Source organism: Rhinoraja longicauda, chromosome 21 (genome assembly GCF_053455715.1).
Source record: "Rhinoraja longicauda isolate Sanriku21f chromosome 21, sRhiLon1.1, whole genome shotgun sequence".
NCBI lineage: Eukaryota > Metazoa > Chordata > Chondrichthyes > Rajiformes > Arhynchobatidae > Rhinoraja > Rhinoraja longicauda.
In genome coordinates this window covers 31,330,445-31,354,199 of record NC_135973.1, presented here as the reverse complement: position 1 = coordinate 31,354,199, position 23,755 = coordinate 31,330,445, and the positions used below count along the sequence as shown (strand labels likewise).

The 23,755-nt window shown below is 38.7% G+C and overlaps 1 protein-coding gene across 3 annotated transcripts in view; it reads left to right on the top strand.

The window, feature by feature from the left end:
- Window positions 1-1,223: 1,223 nt before the first annotated feature.
- cramp1 (cramped chromatin regulator 1) overlaps window positions 1,224-23,755 on the top strand; it is a 62,022-nt gene continuing 39,490 nt past the window's right edge. Inside the window, exons 1-7 of one of the 3 annotated variants that reach the window (XM_078418235.1) lie at window positions 1,224-1,540; window positions 4,010-4,287; window positions 17,390-17,589; window positions 18,268-18,421; window positions 19,558-19,641; window positions 21,608-21,656; window positions 23,630-23,715. In XM_078418235.1, coding sequence (XP_078274361.1) covers window positions 1,509-1,540; window positions 4,010-4,287; window positions 17,390-17,589; window positions 18,268-18,421; window positions 19,558-19,641; window positions 21,608-21,656; window positions 23,630-23,715 — 883 coding nt within the window. In that variant the 5' untranslated portion in view covers window positions 1,224-1,508. Of the gene's footprint in view, window positions 1,541-1,582; window positions 3,600-4,009; window positions 4,288-17,389; window positions 17,590-18,267; window positions 18,422-19,557; window positions 19,642-21,607; window positions 21,657-23,629; window positions 23,716-23,755 lie in introns of those variants that run through there. The other 2 variants (XM_078418236.1, XM_078418234.1) reach the window with 2 other exon arrangements.

Below are 23,755 nucleotides of genomic sequence, written 5' to 3'. Positions count from 1 at the left end.
CCAAATAGGTAGACAAATTAATGAATCTGTAAAGTGACAAATCCCCAGGCCTTGATGATCTGAATCCTAGGGTTTTGAGTTGGTTATGGAGGAAGGATTTATCTTCTAAAATTCTACAGATTGAAAGGTAGAGAATGCAACCGTGGCATTTAAGAATGGATGAAGAGGGAGAAAAAATATATATATAGACCACATGGCTTCACACCTGCAATTGGGAATATGTTTGATTCTATTATTTTATGACATGGTCACAGGATCATTATTTTCTAGGAGCATTAAGGAGAGATGAAAAGGAAAGGTCTCGACCTGAAATGTCACCCATTCCTTCTCTCCAGAGATGCTGTCTGTCCCGCTGAGTTACTCCATCTTTATTGTGTATATCTTTATGAAAAGGAAACCATGTAACCAACAGAATAAATAAAGTTTGACTATTTGATGTTCTGTATTTGAACTTCTAGAAGGCCTTTGATATGGTGTCTTAGATGAGATTGTTGACTGGGGGCGAGAAAAGAGTGCACGGTATTTAGAGTGAAAATCTGAGCTGGATTGAGGACTGGCTAATGGTCAGAAAACAGATATTCAGAATAAATGGGTCATTTCCAGGTTGGGATCGGTACTGGGGCCTCAGTTGTTCACAATTTGCGTCAACTTTGCCTCCAACTCAGCCACAACGTTTTGAAATTAATCCTGCAATTTTCCTTAAAAATAGAGACACTTACATTAAATTCATCCTGAAATACTTTCTGAACAATGAAATTGCTTTATGCAGATAGTTATCTTCGTAACAGGCAGTGTTGTTGAACCTGTGAGACGTTGCTGACAGACGTCCCTTCATTGATCAGCTGGAGGCGCTCGCTGCTCCTCCTGTCCCAGCTCACTGAACTCTGCCTGGTCTTCAATGTTTGGGGGCGGGTCCGGGGAGGGGGCGGGTCCGGGGAGAGATCCTTGGATTATGATTGGCTGCTGTTCCTGCTCATCAACGAGCCTGACCCTTGTCATCCAGGAATTGACGTTGGGAGCGTCTACGTCACTCTCTTCGGGTGGGCGGGCTCACTCTGTGATTGGTCGGGCCCGTTGCCACTCACCCGTTGCCCCGACGCCGCGGGCGTCACGTGCGCGCGACGCTCCAATGGCGGGGCGGGGACGGGGAGGTGGAGGGGCGGGGCGGGCTCCGGCGACGCGGCGCCGAGCGCCGGGTGACAGCGACTGCGGGTGGACGTGAATGAACCGGGGAGAGGATGTGAAGGGGCAGTGGGGCGCCTGACAAGTGGAGGCGCCGGGCCCGGGAGCCTGGGGCTGAGCCTGATCAGAGCGGGGTTGTGTTGCTGGTGAGGGGGGAAGGGCAGGAGGGCAGGCGGCGAGGCCCAGCGGGCCCAGGAAACGGCGGCGGCGTCCCTGGAAACGGCGTCCCCTCTCTCCCCCGGCGACCACACTCACTCTCTCTGCAAACTACCCCAGGACCAAACAACATTGGCTCCAACAACATCAACCCCGAGCGAGGCGTGTTGATGCCGTGGACCTCGCTTCCCGATTTGTGCGTGTAGGTATAATTTATATATAATTGGAACAATAAAAAGTTGGAACTGAGTACTACCATCGCTGTGCGTGGGGTAGGTACTTTTGTACTTGTACCTTAAAGTGATAAAAGTGAAAGCTACAGCAATCCTCGTTTGTGTTTCCATATGACGTTGAAACATGTTTATTACTGATGTAACTATCACTTGGTTTTAATGAATATTAGTTAAATGGAGCGATTACTATGCTGTATCAATTATTTTATTCCATGCCTTTGGTGAGTTGTCTGTTGTCATCTATCCAGTATTCCCTTTTTAGTTAACAGAAAACCGAACATGCCTTTCCCGAATAACGTGGGGTTTTCTAGTTTGTTTGGTAAAGATTCAGTGTAAACGAAGTGTGAGGACCTTGCACATTATTGGGTTCCAGGTGAGAGGATTGTCAGGGCTCAGAAAGGTTTGATAGTCGGAATTGCTTGTCAGCTTGGTTTCGAAGTGTCATAATCATGTGTCAATTGGGGACAGAAACATGGATGGTGATGAATGTCACAGATTGTTTTCACCAGATTGGAAATAAAACTTCCTTATGTATCAGGATCTTATACATTTAGGGGTATTTCATTGGAGAAAATTTTCAAACATAGTTCTTATACAATAATTTTGCTTTGGCAGAATATTTCAATAGTCTTTTGTGCAGTGAATTGTCAGAGAAAATTGCATTACATCAGGGATGATTTAATAATAGGTTTTTTGATGGCCATTTTGCACTGTTGAACTTCGGAGCAAACATCATTAGGAAAAGGTGCAAACTATTATTTAAATATGATTTCTTTATCATCAGTCATGGTACCCTCACATTAGTAAAATATTTATAACACGAGAACAAATATTTTTGCTGTAATAGGATTTAACTGGAACATGAGTTACAAAATCAAAGTGGACTTTTGAATAGCTTTACGCTATTTTACAATGAATATATTAAGTTGTTTTTTCAGCGGAAATAATATAGTCTATATTTATACTTTTAAATCAATGTTATTCACAGATAAACTAAAGGTTGACCACCAATTCATGATAGTTTTGATTAAATAAGATAAACACTTATTCAACTTATCCAATAAATAGTATATCACAGAATTTGATTACTTGGGCATGCAAAATACCTTTTTCGGTTTATCTTTGCTTCTGGAGAACATTACTTATTTTATTAAAGACCAACAGTTCCACTTTTAACTAATGAACGTGTTAAACTGCATTGTGGAAGTATGCTATTACACTGACATTGTGATTTAAAAATATATATAATTGCTCTTTGTGTTTGTTTAATAGAGTTATACTTTTCATCTGGCATACCAGAAAATGTTTACATTGAATTGCAGAATCGGTTGAGTAGCTCACTCATAAATCTTTGCTTATTCCATAAAATATGTTAGTTCCTTAAACTTTTAGAAAGGATAAGGCATAAAGTATTTAGAATAGTTACTTTCCTAATCAGACTTCAAACATTGAGAGGTGCTTGAGATCAATGAACGTGAGTAACGCTGAGAGGCAACTTCTGCCTGTTTGATGGGTAGATTTCATTTTATGTGACTATATTTTAATAAACTCTCACATAAGATATCTTCTTAGATTCAAAAATATATATTTTGGGTTTGATCTTGTTGGTGATAATGCGTTTCTATTCACGGCAGTTTGTGCTGAAGTTTGGGGAACAGCTGTGGTGACGTAGCGAGCAAAGTTCAGAGAGGCAGAGAGAGGAGTGAGAGTGGAGTTGGTGACATTTGTGTTTTGGATTAAAAGCTGCTGAGGTGCTGGAAAGAGGGGAGCAGCCTGTCTGTCCGGGTCTGCTGGCGGGAGGATGGCATGAAATTGGGGGTTGCGGGGTTTATTTATGTGAGTAGATGTGTTTGTAATTTCATTGTGGCGAAGGGAGTTGAAGCCCGAGGAGAGAAGAGGGGGAAAGACAGCAGCCACTTTCTGAAGCTGGAAATGTGAACCTTTGGTCGCTGAGACCCCGCACCAACAAGCCGTGCCCATGGTGAGAAGGAAGAAGACAGTTTCGGCTGCCGAGGACCGCCAGAATGGGTATGAACAGGAGGGATAGACGCTTTATTCCGGCCGAGTGTGTGGAGGTTTCAGCTGCTCCCGGCCGACATGTCGCGGGTTTGGAGTGAAGCTCAAGGGGAAGGAGGAAGACATTAACGCTGCGAGAAACTGCAACTCTCTCAACACGAACACCTTCAAGAGTCGAAGAAAAACCCTTTCCCCCTCCGGCTGTGTCAGAGACTCCGCTTCAGAACCCCAACCTGGACGAGGAGAACAAAATTTTCAGCGGGTGGTTGCGGGACAGCGATCGGGGGATCAGGAGAAAAACAACGGCGGCCATGTTGGAAAAAATGTTTACAGTTGCAAGTTGTGAGGCTTTAGAAATATAGAAATAAAAAAGCTTTAAAGTATGTATTTTACTGATTTTTGCCTTGTTTTGTGTTCTTCAGAATGACGGCGAAATGTGCGGAGGTGAACAGCGATGAAGGGCTGAGAAGAGTGTGTAAAAGAACTGGAGACGAGGAGAGTGCTGAAGGAGATGGGGAGAGTGAAGAAGGAGGCTGCAGATCTGAACACAGCACAAAGAGAGAAGATACTTCAGCAGCTGCCACCAGCCCAGATCAACATCATTTCTTAAGATCCAGTGTGAGACCTCCCAACAAGAGGTTAAGGAAAGATCCAGTTGCTTCTAATGGATCCAACAGCTTCCAGAACAATAAGGGAAAAGGTAAAATGATGGTTCTTGCCAGTTAAAGTTTGGTGACATCAAACACATTAGAGTTCTACAAGGGTAAAATGCTTATTTTCAAGGCTATTTCAACAATTTCTCATTCTTTATGGTAAAAGTGGTTATAACCAAGATTCCTATAAATAAGTTTTGTATATAAATTGATTATTACTTTCTGTATGTAACCTGCAGCTATAGCAGCCTGTATGTTCACTGCTCTGCAATGGAAGTCACTTAAGGAATAACATTTAATTCTCTTCACTGGAGAAGCTATATTCCACACAACTGGTATATGTATTTGATTCCCTAGAATATATTCATAAACAAATCACTTTAAATTTAATATACTGTAGGAGTTTTTTCAGCATATAACTTGATCTTTGAGTGGAACGGAATTGTAGTTGATGCTTATGTGAAACAGAACCTGAATTACAGAAAGTAGGTTTGGTACAATTTTTCAAAGAATATATTGATTTAGTTTTAAAACACTTCTACAATCAAATTTTTACCCATCAGTTACTGTAATTTTTATTTGACTTTTTCCCCAAATGATGCATTTCTTACTCTACTCAGTGCATTATCACAAATTTAAAGTGTTTCGTGGGTACCGCGATGCCAGAAGTGCATGGCCATAGGTGACAAATCCGTGTTGTTGCACTTAGTACAACACAGGAAAATGTGCAGACACTTTAAGAAAACGGTTGATCATTGTAATACTACATCTCTAAAATCTGAAAAGAATTCTACATTTTCATCTATTTCAGACATTTTTACCACCTTTAACATGCTGCCGATAATTCTCATCAGTTAATTTGTGAATAGAAAAATAATTTGATTGTGCAGTGTATGATATGTAATAAAGGACTGAGGTGAAACAGTAAGGATTTGCACAATTCATTGTGCAAAACAGCCAGCTGTTAAATTCTCTATTAGTGGCCTTCTGTTAAAGTGCACAATTACATTATTCAGATGTAATTCATTAATCTGATTTCAATGCCATTTGATTTAAGTTTTAACTTCAGGTAATTTAATTTGAGAATATTTGGCCATGGCTCTCAAATAACTTGCAATTTCATTTAAATGTGACAGTATAATTTCACTCATAACAAAATTGTATTTTTAAATGAAGAGTAACTAAGTGTATTAGAGTATTTTAAATAATCGTATTACGTTCAATACTTACAGTGAGGTCTCTTCTACATTGGAGAGATCCAACGCAGATTAGGTGATAACTTTGCCAAGCAACTCAGTTAAGGGCTGTCCCACTTCGGCGATTTTTAAGGCGACTGCCGGCGACTGTCCAAGTCATAGCAGATCGCCAAAAAATCTTCGTTTTTTTTTTAACCCTATGACAATCTCTACAACTCGCGCTACGACAATGCCAACAACAAGCTACGACAACCTACTACCTAGGTGATGGCAAGCTGCCGACAACGGGTGACCCAGTCGCCGTGACCTAGGACGTCCACCGACGACAGTGACTACGACAAGCTACGACAATCGAAGTCAACCTACCTCCACCCTCGACAAGCTACGACCCTGTCAGGTCACAACTGATGACAACGGTAGCCATTTCACGTAATTTTGGTGCAAAAATGGATTTGGGTAGGGTCTCCGATCATTCAGCATCATGACTGCCAGGAAGCAACATATGATGGCATTGCACTTACATCAAAGCAAGCCCTGCTGCTTGCAGCGGCCCTCATGCTAAAAATTCTGCATAATAGAAGGACAAGAAGAATGCGGAAGAAGAAGCCCACGAAGAGGTCTATCGGAACACAGCTACCAGCCTTGGAGGGCTTCTACAACACACGATGCCTCAGAAAAGCCACCAGCATCCACAAAGACTCTTCACAAGAGTCCCGCGGAAATAGGCCGCGAGATTTTTCTCTGCTCGGCGGTGGCTTCAATGTCAGGAGCCACGACCGCCCCGACGTGCAGCAACAGCGGCAGCGACAGCGTGTTCGCCCGCCCCGGATCGCGGGGCTTGGGTCGGCCCGCTGTGGACCTTTCACCGTCCAGCGCGGCCTGGAACGTGACAACGACACCAGCCTGACCGCGGGAGAAGACGGCAGGGGAAGGGAAAAGACATTCTGGCCTTCCATCACAGTGAGGAGGGGACTGGAGGAGACTCACTGTGATGGATGTTTCTTTTTTTTTTGTGTGTTGGTTGGGGTTGTGTAATTTGCTTGTTTTATTGCTTTTACTATTGGACTGTGGGTGACTAAATTTCGTCCAAAAAACTTGTTTTTTGGATGACAAATAAATATATCGTGAATCTTGACTCTTCACACCCCTGCAACAGTTTGTTCGAACTTCTACCATCGGGCAGACGATACAAGGCCTTCTACGCCCGCACCTCCAGACTCAGGAACAGCTTCATCCCCAGGGCCATAGCTGCTATGAACCGGTCCTGCTGAGCCGGATGGTCACATCGCACAGTGAACCGGCACAGATCTACTTGCACTTTACTCTGTTTTAAAACTGTTATAATTTGTCTCATTGGGTTGTTTAAATTAATACTGACTAGCTAATTAATTTATTGCATCGTATGGGAGGCGCATTCCCAATCTCGTTGTACACCTGTACAATGACAATAAAGATGTATTGTATTGTATTGAAGCCCTTGTCCCTGAAGAGACCCAATGCAGTGCAATGTCAAAATAAATGAAAAGAGTTTGCTTTTCAATGCAGTGCACATGCACTGCTTGTGTTTGTGTTTGTTTTCTTGGTCAAAATTAATGAAATTAAAATATTTGAAAGAGATGCCATGAGAAACTACTCTGAAATACAATAACTTCAAACATCAATCTTTGGTCAAAATATCCAAAATTTACTTTATTCAAACAAACAAAATTCTTATAAAAGGTGGATCAGCACCGGCGACAACCAAAGTCACCTGGTGACAACCTACAACAGTGCCCACGACAGGATACGACAAGCTACGATCATTGGCATCAAGCCAGCTGTCACCAAAAATTTTCGAACAGGGAGAAATTTCCGTGGCGACCAGAAAAAAGCTACGACTATTGGAGACTACTCACGACCAAACCCGCGACATACCGGCGACCGTGCGGCGACAGCCTAGAGGCCGGCAGTCGCCTTAAAAATCGCCGAAGTGGGACAGGCCCTTTAGTCTATAAAGGCAGCTGTGAGCTTCCCGTTTCCTGTCACTTTAATTTTCTGTTCTGATCGCACTCTAACATCCCTGCCTTCAACCTTCTACATTGCTCCAACTATGCCTAACGTACGCTCGAGATCTGGGTACCTTACAGCCATGGGGGTGAATGTTGAATTTAACAGTTTCAGGTAACTTTATTCCTCACTTTCCACAGATATGGTAGTACTTTCCATTTCAGTTTAATCCATTTCTCTTTTCTGTCTTCAAAAGTCATATTTTTAAAGTAATTGTCACCTTGAAAACTGCTCTGTGCTCTAATCACACAGATTCTTCTGTCTCCCTTTTTCTATAATTTTATATCTGCTGGTCTTCTCGAGTTCTGCTAACGGATCCTGAGCTCAAAATGTAAATCCTATTGCTTTCCCTGCATGTTGCCTGACCTGCTGAGTGCATCTGCTTTTTGGTTTGGATTTCCATCACCTGGAGCTTTTCTTTGCTCTGATTTAGATTAGATGAAGCGTTGTTATCTAACATCGGAGTTTGAACATTGAGACATCCCAAATAATTGTAATTTCATTATTTTTATTGTAGTTTACCTTCATGGTGTTTTGGATTAGTATGTGAAATCCTTCCCCAAACCCATTGAATGTTAATAAACCTATCAAAAATCCAAAGGGAACAATATCATGAGGATGAAAATGCTGAATGTGCAGGATTTTAAAATATTTGACATCTATAGTGCAAAATATGAAAATAGATGTTTTTGATTCTGATGATGGAATCCTGAACATTTTATGATTAGAACATTTTATGATCATAGAAACCCTGTTGATAACAGTCGACCCTTATTATTATGGAGTTCTTCATAAGGGATTTTGGTTATAGTGGACAGAGCATCCCCACAGTAATCAGTCGCTGTCGTCTCTTCGAAGAACACAGGCTGCTACTTAAGGGTCTGTCCCACTTAGGCGATCATTTTGGCGACTGCCGGCGACTGTCAAAGTCGTAGCAGATCGCCAAACTTTTCTTTTACCCGACGACAATGACCACGACAATGCCGAGTCAGGTCGAGATTACACCGTCTTCTGAAACATCGCAAAATTCCCACGCTGTCATAGCTTCTCCGGCGTCCTAATTTTCGCTGAAATCATTGACAAGTCGGTAAGTACTTGAGAGTTTTGAACTATAACATCTTGTATGGGTCACTTAAAAACCAAGCTTCACTGTAACAAGGAATAAACCGGATTTACTTCCAGTTTACTAATAGCTGTATTAAAAAATTTTTTTTTTTAAGTGGTTCAGTGGATTTTTGTGAAAAGTGTGTGAGCATTCTTTGAAAATGTAAGGGAGATGCATATCTGGTTTCTGGGTTGAATATCTGGGTTTGGAGCCCACTTTAAATGTAATGGCTGAGGCCAAAAACATCGCGAAAATTCCCACGCTTCCTTGACCGTCAAACTGTCTCTTCCAATCTACCTGTCAAATGTCCTGATCGTAAATAAATTGGTTAAACACAAGCATTTTATGGAATTTTGAAATGACTTTACTTATTTTAATATTATGTGCTTCTAAATCTATCTAAGAGAACCTATTAAACCTGGGGACAACATGTGACAGCGACCGCAAGAAGCAACGATACCTGGCAACAAGCCAGCTGTCGCCGAGAGATTTCAAACCGTTTGATTTCTCGGCGACGCGCCGAGATCCACTACGATCTTTGGAAGACTCCTCACGATCATGCCCGCGACACCCCGGCGAACTGTCGGCGACAGCCTAGTCGCAGGCAGTCGCCTTAAAATCGCCTAAGTGGGACAGGCCCTTTACACTGCAGGAGGTTACTGAAATCGACATACAATGACTTTGATCGATACTTGCGCAATGATACTCTATTAAACAATGTAGCAAACAGCCTTTAGTATTTTTAGCTTGCAGTAACAAAAGTACATTTTTAGCTGTTATATTACATTTAAATACCTTGCATTTAAAAATAACTCGTTTCACGGAGTAACGCGTACTCGGTTAAAGCGGACAATCGGCAATAATGGACACCATTCCTTCATGTTCGGTTACAACGAGGGTTAACTGTACGTTAATATTGAATTCTATGCTCTTGAATTAAAACAGTCTTCTTTCCAAGTGACCATTAAATTATTTTACTAAATTTGCAATAATTATGTAATGTTAATGAGTGACTGCCTGATAGTTGTTTGCTCTTATCCATTTATTCTATGTCATTCATATCATGTCCATCTAAACTAGTGGGTCTTGGGATCATGACAAGAATGCTAGTGTGATTGGAAATGGAACATTTACTGGCCAATGTATTCACATATTGTGGTACTTAGATATTGGTTGATTGTTTCTTTGGTTTGGAAGGCCTTTGATTTAATTACATTTATTTTCTAAGGACTAAATTTTGTAAAGACATAATTTGAAGCTTTTTTTAAACTTTTGATTTTTGTGGAGAATTAGCAATAAAACAATTTGTTGCTTATTAAAAAACTAAATCAAGCACGTTATCTTCAGAAGTCTGAGAAATGCCAATATTTCAACGATGGTTGGTGATGTGGCTGTTAGATCTATTTATTCTTTGCTTTGTAGTTAGGTTATCAGTTGTAACACGCAGGAATTATTGTTATTATTGGATATTTACATGGCAGTAACTCCAGACATGCTGAACATTAGCCTATCTTGCCCAAGCCATTGTTTACGAACTTTGCAAACCTATCGTTATTATCGACTTCCACGCTGCACCAATATCCCTCTATTTCTTCTTCCTCTTACCCATCTGTCCCTGGCACACAGGTGCCATCCGTTTCAAGCAACTCCTGTGGTAGTGAGGTCCTATAACTGCAAATAAATTCCTGAATTTTGTATTTGATCTGTTACTGGTATTCTCATGCTTTGTTTTATTCTAGTGCATTATGAACAACCTTTATCAGACTCGTAGATAAGTGAAGCAGCCTCCACACTATCAAACCTGTTATTTATGGTGCTAAATAATTCTTATCCAGTCTTCTCTTTTGATGAGAAAAGAGACACAGCCCTTGGTGAATTCAGAATTCTGCTAAATTCTTTGTATAACATTTTTGTATCATCGAGATTGGAATGCACACAATACTCAGTGGTCTAACTAGCATTTTGTACAAATTTAGCATTGCTTCTCCACTTTTGAGGTATTAAAAAAAACTCTAGTCCTCTTTATGTCCTTAACAATTTGTGTTGCTGTTCTCGTGTTTATGCAGATCACTTGCAATCTCAGAACCCTTTGCATCTGTAACCCATTAATTTTCTTAATTCTAAGATTAGTTCAACCTTGTGTCTTTAATTCAGTTAAAGTACTTTGCCTTTCCGATGTAGGCAAAATACTAAGCTGCTATGACAATTTCAGTTGTTTGGCAACTTTTCTTATCTCTGGAGTCTTAATTTCATTAGTGAATGGCCCTCAATTAATTGAACAGTAGAGCCAAATTAATACACGTAAATACTTGCATACTTGAGCAGACCAGTTAAGTGCATTTTATTATCCTGTTAAACATTTCAGCAAGCATCCACTCACTTGCTTATTTTTGAAGAGGCATTCCCGTCACAGTATATGATATGCTGAAGTATTGACCGCAAGCAATTGTAATACAGATATTGCACTAGAACAAGACAATAATAGTTTTCAAAATACACTTTACGGATCATTTCAAATGACTTACATTTGTAATGTGTAATTGAAATTTATAGGTGTGAACAAATAGGTTCACTTATTTACATCAGTCACCAACGGCTTTTCATCTTGTTGCTGAAACCACGAGCTTAATTCAACTTGAGGTGAAAGCCAATGGTGGAACGCTTGCAAACATGAACCTCTGTAGCATGCAGAGTGGTCCTCGTTGGGAAATTGATTCTTAATCCCTTTGCATTTGTAATCATTAAATTCATACTGCTTTATAATTTATATTCCACAATTCAAATTATTTGACAATTAAATATGTTTTTTTTGTTAAATCATTATTTCCGATGCTTGGTGGTTCTAATATGCAATGTTTGTGTATCCACCACATACATTCAAATTGCATTGAAATTGATCTTCCTTTGAACAATTTGGATATAAAAGTTAGTTTTCCATTTTAACTCATTTTACTTAACACAAAAGTGAAATGCATTTAATTATCTCATTTGTGTCAGATGGTTTCTCACTTATGAGAACAGCAGGAGCACACGGGTTTGTAAATTGTATGAACTGAAGTATATAGTTGGCTGTGTCTCAGAATTAGACTATTTTTAGGAATGTTGTAAGAAATTATACCACGTACAAAAAAAAGCTGTTGCAGGTAAGTTGCATATTTATTTTATGCTATGCATCCATGTTGGTGCAGTTTTTTGTACATTGTATTCAATCCTTACTTTCAAAGGCTTTTAAAAATTCAAAAATGCTCAGCTAAAATAAGGCTCCACTAATGGTGCTGAATAGCATTTTCTTGACATTCTTGACATTTCTTGACATTATACACTCTTGGCTAAGGTATAAGAAAGAATAAAACAGAGCAGGCTTCAAAAATGTTCCAGTAAGCTATATTAACCTCTAAAAGAGTACTTTATTCTGACCGTATGAATTCCTGCTGCTAGCTATGCTTATGGCTTGCCTTAGTGAGAGTTACATGTAATGTCTGGAAGCACTTTTGTAGAGTAGATTTATGTTCTCAGGAACTGATCTGGGACTACTCTTAGTCATTTTACTTGGGGTCCTAATAGCTGTGATGGAAGGAAGCTTTTCTATCTTCGCCTAAACTCCAATTCAAAGCCATGTTTCAAAGAAATATGTGAATTGAGGAATATAATTCTTCAATAAACACTAAATACTTTGAAATTTTCCTACTGCTTTTGAAGTTGCATTGTTTGTTTCATTAATGGCAGATTTAAAATTCTGTGTGTGAAAATATGAAAATGATGTACTTCGAGGAATAGGTTACAAACCGTTACATTAATGCACTCAATTGCTTCTGAGGTTTGATTTAAAACTACAACCTCTTCTAAAATATAATCCATGATTACACATTCATCATGTTTATTTACCCGTTACTACTTGGCAAAACAATAGTCAATGTGATTTCTATTTTCCTGCTGCTCCTGAATTTGCTTTATTGTTTTCATTGAGGAATAGGTTACAAACCATTCCATTAATGCATTCAATTGTTAATGAATATGCTTGAACAGAAATCTAACATCTTCCTGCAGCTTTGATACTGGGTTTCTGTCATATTAAAGGATTTATAGCTATTGTTACCACACAAGCAATCAGTTGTAATTTTCAAAATAATGAAACTGTGCGATTTTTGAGCTAGAATACATATTCTGTCTAGTATTAAAGGCAGCATATTTTCTTAAATCTCCACCAGAGGTTTAAAATTCAGAAGGGATAATCATTTGATAGTTTTGGATAGTTAAGGTGATTTATTCAGTTGTTTACATTCACATTGCTTAAATATGTTTTTTTATAGTGATCGTCATTGAAAATGATATTTATGATCAAGTTTAAAATCGACTCTAGTCTGCCTGACCTGATGTGTTTAATATGAGTGTGACTGGTGCAATCTGAACAAGACGGGTGCAAACTTGTTGCATTTTCTTTATGAATTTGGGGTGCTTTTTTGCCACTTTTGCAAACTAACTAATTAATTGCACTGTCTGTGATTTGTGGTTACAAAATAACTTATTTTGTAATTATAATAAATACAAATCATTGTAAATGCCAGATATCCAAATTTAAATTGACTTTGGAAATATATGGCAGATTTGGCACCATGTCCAAAATAAAAGTAAGAATTACCTCTCTACGCTGTTGACCGGAAGTACAATTCCGTCCCCCTTTTCACAGATGTCACAGATGTCACTGTGTGTTTGTAACATTTTCTGTTTTTATTTTGAATTTTAGTTTGTTAATCTGTGATTTTGTTTGCTGTTGCTACTGCTGTCAGTTCTACCTGTTCTTATGATGGTTCAAGACCTTTGCTGTAATTGTGAGTCTAAAATATGTGCTGGAGCTCAAGCTTTTAATGGCTGAGTAAGCAACTGAAAGACACTGAGAAAAAAAACTCCTTGCTTTTCTTAAGTACAGTATATTAACATTTAAACACAATTCATGTATCAATTTATCGATCCTGAGTTCCAGCCACAGGTAACTGCAATTGTAACCTATCTGACTGAAAAAAATTGGTAACTAAAAATAGTAGCCGCTTCAAAAATAAGTAAGTGTTATTTTGCTAACCTCAGCAATTGTATACTCTGTAAAAAAAACCATAAGCTGACATTCAGCACCATTAGTATAAGAAAACTGCAGATGCTGGTACAAAGCGAAGGTTGTATTCACAAAATATTCACAAAATGCTGGAAATGTCAGCAGGTCAGGCAGCATCTATGGAGAGAGAAATAGCAATCATAAAACCCTATGGGCTGAAATTTGGAAACTGCTCTAAGTTGTTCAACATTAATTCATTACTTACCTGATCCATTGGACCAAACATTGATTGAATCTAAAATGTATCCCTGAATTGTTAACCCTGATTCTCCCAACACAGCTGCTCTGTGACCTGCTGAGGTTTTCCAACATTTTTTGTTTTTATTTTAGATTTCCAGCATATTTTTGATTTTTCAAAGCATTTAAAAATCTGTTTTTGAATGTAGGGAAGTGCGAATTTCCCATTAATAAATTTTATGTAGTGAATTTCCTGAAGTGAGTGAATATATAATTTGGTGAATGACTGTAGGTTGGCACGGTACTAGTATGCTAAGTTTGACAATTACACACATGTATAAAAATATGATACTGGAGAGATTTTTTTATGTTATTTTCATTTGTCTGCAAAAGTATATTCTGTTTACTTGATGGGAAAGTTTTGCTTGTATGTGGTACTTCATATAGCCATGTAATACATAATATAAACTTATGGTTCCAGACTTTCTTCAACTGTTGTAAAATTGAAATTTGTTTTTGATTTTGACCCATAATCGGACACATAAATGTGATATTTTTTACACATCATAACTTATGTGAAAATATATACGTATCGTAATGGCCTACATTTGTCTAAACAAATTTTTTTTGAGGACCTTTGATATGCCTTTCCAAACCCGACTTTGCTTGGAGAAATTAGTTGCACATATTCATTTGGGAGAGTAAAAAATATCATGCTCATGTACGTAACTCATCGTGTCCTGAGAGTTAAGTACGTAAGATGCCGTTGGAAATCATGAAAAATGAATATTTTTCGGATCGATATTCATTTGTTTCTATGATGCTCAAGCCAAGTAATAAATATATATGTCCAAAAATTCTTAACTCAACATACTTAAAAGCAAACGAGACATAATGTGCTTATTTTGTTCTCCGTGTCCAAATCGTTACGTACATAAGCAGGCATCATTAACCCGCTGTTTTCATGTCTGGTGGATTTGTCAACTTATAAAAACATTTTATAAGTAAGTGTCAGTGTAGTTTGTCAGTTTTCTGCTGACGGTGCTGCAGCCTGATGACCCTTCGTGTCTTCGGAGCGTCTGCTGTTTAAATACAGGAGACGTTCAATTGTCCAGCGTTATCTTCCTAATGAAAGCTGCCCATCGGACACCATCTTGTTTGCGTTTTGAAAGGCAAGATTTTGTTTGTATTTTAAATGTATTTTGGGGGAAATACTAGCCGAGTCAGGTCGAGATTACACCCTTCTGAAACATCGCGAAAATTCCCACACTGTCAATGCTTCTCCGGCGTCCTAATTTTCGCTGAAATCACTGACAAGCCGGTAAGTACTTGAGAGTTTTGAACTATAACACCTTGTATAGGTTACTTGAAAACCAAGCTTCACCGTAACAAGGAATAAACCGGATTTACTTCCAGTTTACTAAGAGCTGTATTAAAAAAAATTTTTTTTAAGTGGTTACGTGAATTTTTGTGAAAAGTGTGTGGGCATTCTTTGAAAATGTAATGGAGATGCATATCTGGTTTCTGGGTTGAATATCTGGGTTTGGAGCCCACTTTACATGTAATGGCGGAGGCCAAAAACATCGCGAAAATTCCCACGCTGTCAAACTGTTGCTTCCAATCTACTTGTCAAATGGCCTGACGGTAAATAAATTGGTTTACTGTCCAATTTCATTGTGGACCGCCACGGATAGGATGAATAACTACCCTTTAATGAATTAGAAAAAAGAAGTTCTACCATTGCAATAAAATGCCATTGAGACACCATGTTACGTACGTTAACACTTTTATGGTAAATTTTTAATTACCTGAAAAAACTACTTGCGGTTGTGGAACTATCTTTCTTTCTTTTTGATAGAGTCAGACGGTTGTCAAACTTGTAAATAAATGTGTTTGCATTGATTTTTACAACAATTAATTTTTGGGTGTCTATGTCACGCTTCTATGTCCCAGTATCATATTTATACACATATACAGTATGAATCCAATAGGTTCTTTGTAATTTGTTTCGTACAGGTGAACCGCTGATTTTCCGTCACCCTTGGTTACAGAGCCTTGCCATATTAACCATTTTGCCGGACCTTGGGCAGCCAAGATTCCCAAAGTCAGCCGCAGGAGTTCCAGAGCTCAGGCCGCAGCCAGCAAATTCGACACGTCGATTGGCCATGGAGGTCGGCTAAGGGAACGGATCTGCCGACTCCCGCCCGGGACGGTATTCCAGAGCCCTGGCCATAGGGGGGGAATTTGACCCGCCGATCGGCGCAGAAGTCCCCGGGAGGTCGATAATGTACCCCTCACCCAGCCTGGGTGAAACATTTTTAATGTTTCAAGTGCGCTCTCCAGATTTTGTCCGGATGAAAGGAGGTGCCGGAACCACCAGTTGTCGGAAAATCGCTGGTGGACCTGTACTATGCGTAAACATGGAAGTGTTGGTTATTTTGGCCTTGAAGTATGATTCAGGATGCAATGTGACTGTAAATTTGTTGTAATGTACCAGGGATTATTTGAGGAACCTTGGGAAAGCTTTATTGGTTACTTAGATTTTGTTTCAAGGGCTCACTTTTATCGGTTAACTAGACCAAGTGGACCCATTGGGCCCAAATCTCTCCTGCATTGGTACAGCACCCTCTCCTCCCTCCTCCCCTTCCTCTGTTCTTCCCCCTCCTCTCCCCCCTCCCCTCTCCCTCCCCCCCCCACTCCATTCCCCTCAAGCCCCCTTATCCTCCCTCCTCTCCCTCCCCCCTCCCTCCCTCGGAGTTAGATGTAAACTTTAAAATGTGAATAACTTGAAAAATATAACACCGTTTTCAATTAAACTTCTTCCAATAGCACCAATGGGACGAGGGTGAGTAAGGTGGGCCTAAAACTGTTGCGCTATCGTGTACCATTTTGGCTGTAGTTCAGGAACAAACAAACGGGAGTTTTAGTATATAGATGTTGATGCCTGTCAATGCAACACTGACCACTCACTCATCACGAACAAGGAAAAGCTACTCCCACATCTTGTACATGCGTCCAAACAGAAAGGCCAGCCACGTATCAACATTTCCATTTAATGTTGGTGGACTTCAACATTTATTAGAACTGCTCATCCGCTCTCAACTCTGGACCCTCCAAGGAATACCCAAACCCTCCCAAGGAATGCCAGCAAAGCTCGGAAATCTCATAAAATGGTCATCTATGAGGCAGCATCATTTGCCTTCAGAAAAGAAAAGCGGCAGAATACCAACTGGTTTGAGGTTTCACTTAGATGAAACGTCACCCATCAATGAAGCTAAATTCTCTGAGCACCCGGCATGAGGTACAATCGAATCCCAACGCGCAAAGAGGCCAAAAGCTTGCAAAAGCAGCCAGACAGAGAGCAGCAAGACATTATGCAAATTGTTAATGGTGAATTGTGCAAAGAAATCCAAACTGCAAACTGGACCAGGAATGGAATTAGTTTGTTTAGATGTCTTTGACTGCACTTTTATTTCTGAATATATTTTACCTACTAAAATGTTTTTAATTTTCATTAGGTCTTGAGGGGGGTCCTGCTGCTTCTGGTTATGCGTCCGGCATTACTGTGGGCAGTGCTGGTGGAAGCAGCAAAACCACAGCAAAGAGTTTATCTGCCATATCTGGGGAAAAAGAGGAAGGGAACAAGAAGAAAGTTCGAAGGCAGTGGGAGTCGTGGAGTGCAGAGGATAAAAACTCTTTCTTTGAGGGGTTATATGAGGTGCGTGGTTTCCAGGGGTTGAGTTGAGATGTTCATTTGATTAGTGACATTTGGTGCTGAAGATATAACACTGCATTACATGCTATTTAAAATCTGATTAACAGTTAAACTTGTCTTTTTCATTGTGTTACAAGGTTTTGTTACAAAATAATTCTGTAATTTCTACAGTTTCCCAAAAGAACATTCCCCAATAAAGAAATTATGTAAACATTACAAAGGTCCTGAGATAAAAATGATACTATAACTTTTGAATTCTACAAAACTTTGTATTATACATAACCTTTAAAAGTAGCACCATGTTTGTGGTTTGCATTAGAGTTACAAACAATTTGGATGGGAAAGATTTGGGCGATGTTACAGAAGTGTTGGCAATATTACGAATTGGCAATTACGAATAGTATTGGCAATATTACGAATGTGTGGTCAGAATCTCCTCTTTTACAAACGATAAGAAAATTGGGGAAAAAAGCCAGTATAGTCCGGAAAACATGACGGAGAGGGATGAGTCAGTGGCTGGGACCAGATTTGTAGCAGAGATTTTACTTTTATCAGATGCTCTCTTTAGCTCCTGAATGGTTGTTTGTTCAGATTAAATCCAAAAGCCTAATTTGATTTTTACTTGTATCTTTCCATTTATATGGACACCAACATAACATTTATTTTTCATTTATTTTGTAGCATGGAAAGGATTTTGAAGCGATACAGAATAACATAGCTCTAAAGTACAAGAAGAAAGGGAAGCCAGCAAGTATGGTGAAAAACAAGGAGCAAGTTCGGCACTTCTACTATCGTACTTGGCACAAGATCTCCAAATACATCGACTTCAATAATGGTGAATACAGGGTCCAAGGGCACTTATTTCATTCTTGGACACATGTTTTGTTTTAGGTTTTATCTCTCTGTGTGATGCAGAATTTCTTTTTTTTTGATGGAATGCAAGAAATTCCTTAGTTAAAACCTCTAAAGAGTATTACTGCAGTTGTGATCCTAATTTTCTCTTTTATATGCTGACATTATATGTTCTTCTCAGTGTCTTTAAAAAGTAGGATACAAAGTGCTGGGATAACTCAATAGGATTCTGGAGAACAAGGATAGGTGAGGTTTTGGGCCGGGACCCTTCTTCAGACTGATTTTGGGGGCGGGTGAGAAAGCTGGAAGAGAGGAGACTTTTTAAAAGGTAGAATTGCTTTTAAAGTTGCTAAAAACGTGTTTTCTCTCCATATAAAAGCACCAAATTGTGCTTGCCTAATATATGCCTCTCTGTTATGTAGTCACAAAAATTATGCAGAGAAAAATGTTAGTGTGGGTATAACCACTTGAATTACCTGCGGTAATGTACCATTCTCCTGAATTAATATTTCACACACCAAAAATATAATTTGCAATGATTCATCTGCCCAAGATTGATTTGTACTTTTAATTCAAATTAAAGCACTAATCATTTGTATTAGGAGCACAACATAGTTTTGTTGTGATGGATCTGACGAATCAAAATAACTCCCAAAGTAGCTAACTCCAGTAATTAAATCATCCCTATTCTAAAGAAGGCTGAGAAGCCAAAATACAAGTGTTATCTTGTAGAATTCAAACTGGAGTGATAGCGTGTTAATTCCAGAAGTAATAATTTGGGGCTGTGATTAATTATTCATAATTTCCCACAACTTTTCTCTGGCAATCGAGCAAAATCACTGATTCCCTCTTCAGTAGTTTGGAAAGATTTATGAATGGCATCTAATTTATTTTATATTTTTTAGTTAAAAAGAAAATTGGGTGGGGTATAAAATGCGTCGCTGATTTGTCTTTGTTTACTTGCTGGGACCAGATTTGTAGCATGGATCCTACCTGAATCAGATATTCTCTTTTGCTCCTGAATGGTTGTTTGTTCAAGCTCAATGCCAAAGGTCTAGTTTGATTTTTACTTGTATCTTAAAGACCCAATAAATGCTGAAAATTGTATTTTGCCTGCAGTATTCTCTCGAGGACTGAAGAAATCCTCTCAGGAGCTCTATGGGTTAATATGCTATGGAGAACTGCGCAAAAAAATCGGCGGATGTGAGTATTTTGATGGACTTGGTAGAGTAATAGACTATGAGGTTGCCGTAATTGAAACATTTGGAGAGACATTGATAGGATAGACATAACCTTTGCCCCATGATGGAAATGCCAAATACTAATGGGCATGACTTTAGGACAAGAAAGGCAAATTTGAAAGGAGATATTCAGGGCCAGTCTTAAACGGGGAGTGTCACGCTGCCGGGGATGGTGGTGGAAACAGATAGTGGTGATTTAAGAGACTTTTGGATAAGCACATACATACATGCAAGGAATGCAGGGATTATGTATCACATGAAAACAGCAGGGCATCATGTTCAGCACAGACAGTGTGGGCGGAATAGCCTGTTCTTGTGCTATACTTTCAGTGTTATGTGGGATAAATCTTCTGGATTCTTGTTTGTTTTCTGGAGGTAACTTATGTTAGCCCTAAAGCGATATGGTATTGAAATTCATCCTAGATTTATTATTATCAAATGTACCAAGGTACAGTGAAAAGTTTTGTTTTGCATGCTATGCAAATAGATCAGATATACTATACATAAATACAATCAAATCTAACTCGAGAAGAATAAATAGAAACAAGGGGAAGAATGCAGAATATAGTTCTCAGCATTGTAGTGCACCAGTTCCATAGACAGTCTAGTGTCCACAATGGGGTAGAGGTGAATAAGACAGTTCCTTAGCTCATCGAGGGTCCATCCAGAAGCCTGATAACAGAGAGGAAGAATGTGTTCCTGAGTCTCGTAGAGCGCCCTTTCAAGCTTCTGTACCTTCTTTTCCGAGGCAGAGTGAAGTGTGGATGATGTCAATGGTGGGAAATCTGGTCCATGTGATGAACTGGGCTACAGTGCGCCAAGCCATGTGCATCAAGAACATAATGTTTCTACATTGTAATCCATTTCCAAAATTCATTTCTGTTAAATTCAATTATGCACAGTCCACTAATTGGTTCATAATATAAATAGTTGTAAGGATTTGCATTTTGTCCGACATATGAGGTCTTTTTTTAAAATGAGACCTCAAAATGGCATCTGCTAGTTTGCACATATGTAACAAATCCTGAGAAGAACGGGGACTCGTTCCTTTGCCCTTGCACATGCAATACCAAATGCAGATTAAATACTTGTGCAGGAACTTGTGAAATGGGAACTGACTGACAAATTCACTTACATAAGGACTATGATTTATTTACAACAAAAATAGTGAACTTGTATACGAAGATATAAATGGCAGATAATAAATGTTACCCAGATGCATCTTTTTTTTAAAACTCTGAACCATAAAAAGAAAAATATATAATACATTTGTTTTACCAAAGTGAGCCTTTTCTATTCTACAGCTTTCTAGGTAGAAAGCTGAGGTTCCTTGCCACCTGACAGCATAATGGAAAATCTGGAGTCTTGATTTTCCACCTGTTAATGTTAGTAGATAGAGTATTGCTCAAAAGGCAGGTTATTATTTTGGTAAGATTCTAGCTGTGTGTCAGATTATTCTTGGCACAGATCTTGGAATGCCCTGCTTTCTATTTTTCTCCGTCACATAAATTAAGGTACTGGCTTTGAACGTTCTTTTTAGATCAAATAGATAAATTGATGCATATCAACTCTGAATAGTCAAAAGAGAACAAATTGTCCTGATATTAGCAAATAAATTATACGTTCTGATACTCTAACCAGTCGCCACTCCTTATGAGCAACCTTGTAGTTGCTTTAGAAGGATGGTAGTGGTTCCAGATAGTTTCTCGCCACAACCTACTCGAGGGCAGTTAGAGGTGCAATATTAATAGGCTTTGAGCAATTAAATTATCTACGTGTTGTAATAAATGCCTAATGACTGTAGATAGAAGTAGTATTAAAGACACATTCAGAAGAAAAACATTGATGCCTTGAGGAAACATTTAATTCATGCTTAAATGATAGCTTGGTCATTAACTCAATGCTATTATGTTCCTTGTATTTTATAGGCATGGATGATAAAAATGCAACCAAACTCAATGAATTAATTCAAGCTGGGTAAGTGACTTAATTTAAAGGTTAGCCTGCAACAATATAACAATAACAAGGCAATTAACCTTGTTCATCTTCCAGAGGGCTGTCCCAAGCTAGAAATTAAAATGTTTTGAAAGTTAAAGTTAATTTTTTATTTGATAAAAATGATAACCTGAACTGTACCCTTTTGCATTTTTCAGCTGCCTTGCTATCAGTATGATGGTATGTCACAATCTCCAGTCACCACAAAAATGCCTACACCGCTAAAATATCTGATCATTTTCATTTCTCTTTCTTGTGAGTTAATAATTTCCCAGGACTGAGTAAAATGTCTTGACCATATTGATTATTTCAGTATAGTCCTAAAGAGCACACGAATAGGCTCTTCAGCCCACCAAGTCTGCATTAATCATCAACTATCTGTTTACACTATAGCAATCTTTTTCTACCCGCATTTTATCAACTGGTCACTCTCACTCGCCAGTACACTTGGAACGGCAATTTGTAGTTGGCCAGTTAACCTAGTAATCCAGTTGTTTTTTAGATGTGTAGTATAACCAGAGCACTCAGAGAAAACCCAAGGTACTGAGTGGAACATGCAAGTTTCATGTACACTTTGCTCATGATCAGGATTGAACCAAGGCCTCGAGAGCATGAAACCATGGCTCTTAGTTACGGCACTGGGCTGAGCACAAATCTATTATATCATTGTTAAAGCTTGGAGATTGAAAGAAATGATAACTAGAGCCTCCAGTGAGGGGAGTGATTCCAGGATGAATGGACTTCTTTGGAGATTAGCATAGAAATGGATCTGGAAACACCAACTATATTAGTAAAATTAACGGAGATGCCAATTGTTTCGGTGGGGTGATAGGACAGTAACATTTATTGAAGCAACAGAAAAATTCAAGAAGAATCTGACATCGAATGTTGACAGTTGGCATTTTGAATAATTTGAAAAGGAAGTCATGTGGTTAATGGTATGGAACTCATCAAAGTGAAAATTAAATCAGTGAATAATAATGTACTTAAATCGTTATTTTTTCCTGAGTTTATTCAGGATCGTTACCTTTTTTTGACTAGTTACAGTGATTTCAGAACATCAGTTAAAGTGCAAAACAATATTCACAAATTAGTTCAATAATCCATATTACTATCCATATCCGTACTCTGGTCTGGCATATCCTGAACATTGTTTTATTTTTTGACATCAAGGAATTTTGTAACCCTTTAATATAATGCAGAAAGTGACCACGTCTCTTTATTTGTTTCCAAAAGCATTTATGAGGAAAGATTACATTGTTTAAAACTGTATACCCTTGTAGGTGAACGACAAAGGGCTTTCTAAAGATAAATAAGAAACTGGAAGAAATTTTTAAAAGTTAATATTGTATGCACTTTCAAATGCAACGGCAACTCTAGAGCATAGGGTATTTTAACACTAGTTTTGTAAAAATAAATTTCAGGGTGGTGGAAAGTGCAAAATTCATGTGTAAGCAACATCTGTTTGCAATGGTCTTGTGGAAAGATGGCAAAACTTCACTTTACCCAGAATAAATGTGGATGTGTTTATGGAGGGTTCATAAGTGTGTTTGTTTATAAGGTGATGTTTCCATATATAATACTTGTGGTTGAGCTTTGTAAGATTTCGTAACCTAAACATTTAACTTTTCTCAAAAAACTTACCAATGCAAAGTTTCTACAAATTGAAATAGCTGGAGCTCTAATGAATCAATCTCTTTGCCACAATGATTCCTGGTGGGACAGCCATAGCTGATTTGACAAACAAATAGAAAGTTGCTGTACCAAGTGAACTCTAAGTTTATAAGGAGACACAAGGGTCTGCAGATTCTTAGAGCAAAACACAAATTCTTTCCGCAGATGCTGCCTGACCCACGGAGTTCCTCCAGCACGTTGTGTTTTGCTCTAAGTTTATAAGATTCTTTTTGTCTTTCTTCTTAATTAAAGTAATTTGATTTTCTTCCCGATTGATTCAGGGCTACAACTGTGCGATACAAAGGCCGTAATTTACGTATAAAAGCACCAATGTGCCGGGCTTTGAAAAAAATCTGCGATCCTGAAGGCAAGTTCTGGAAAATAATTTTTGTTTCAAAGTTAAACTA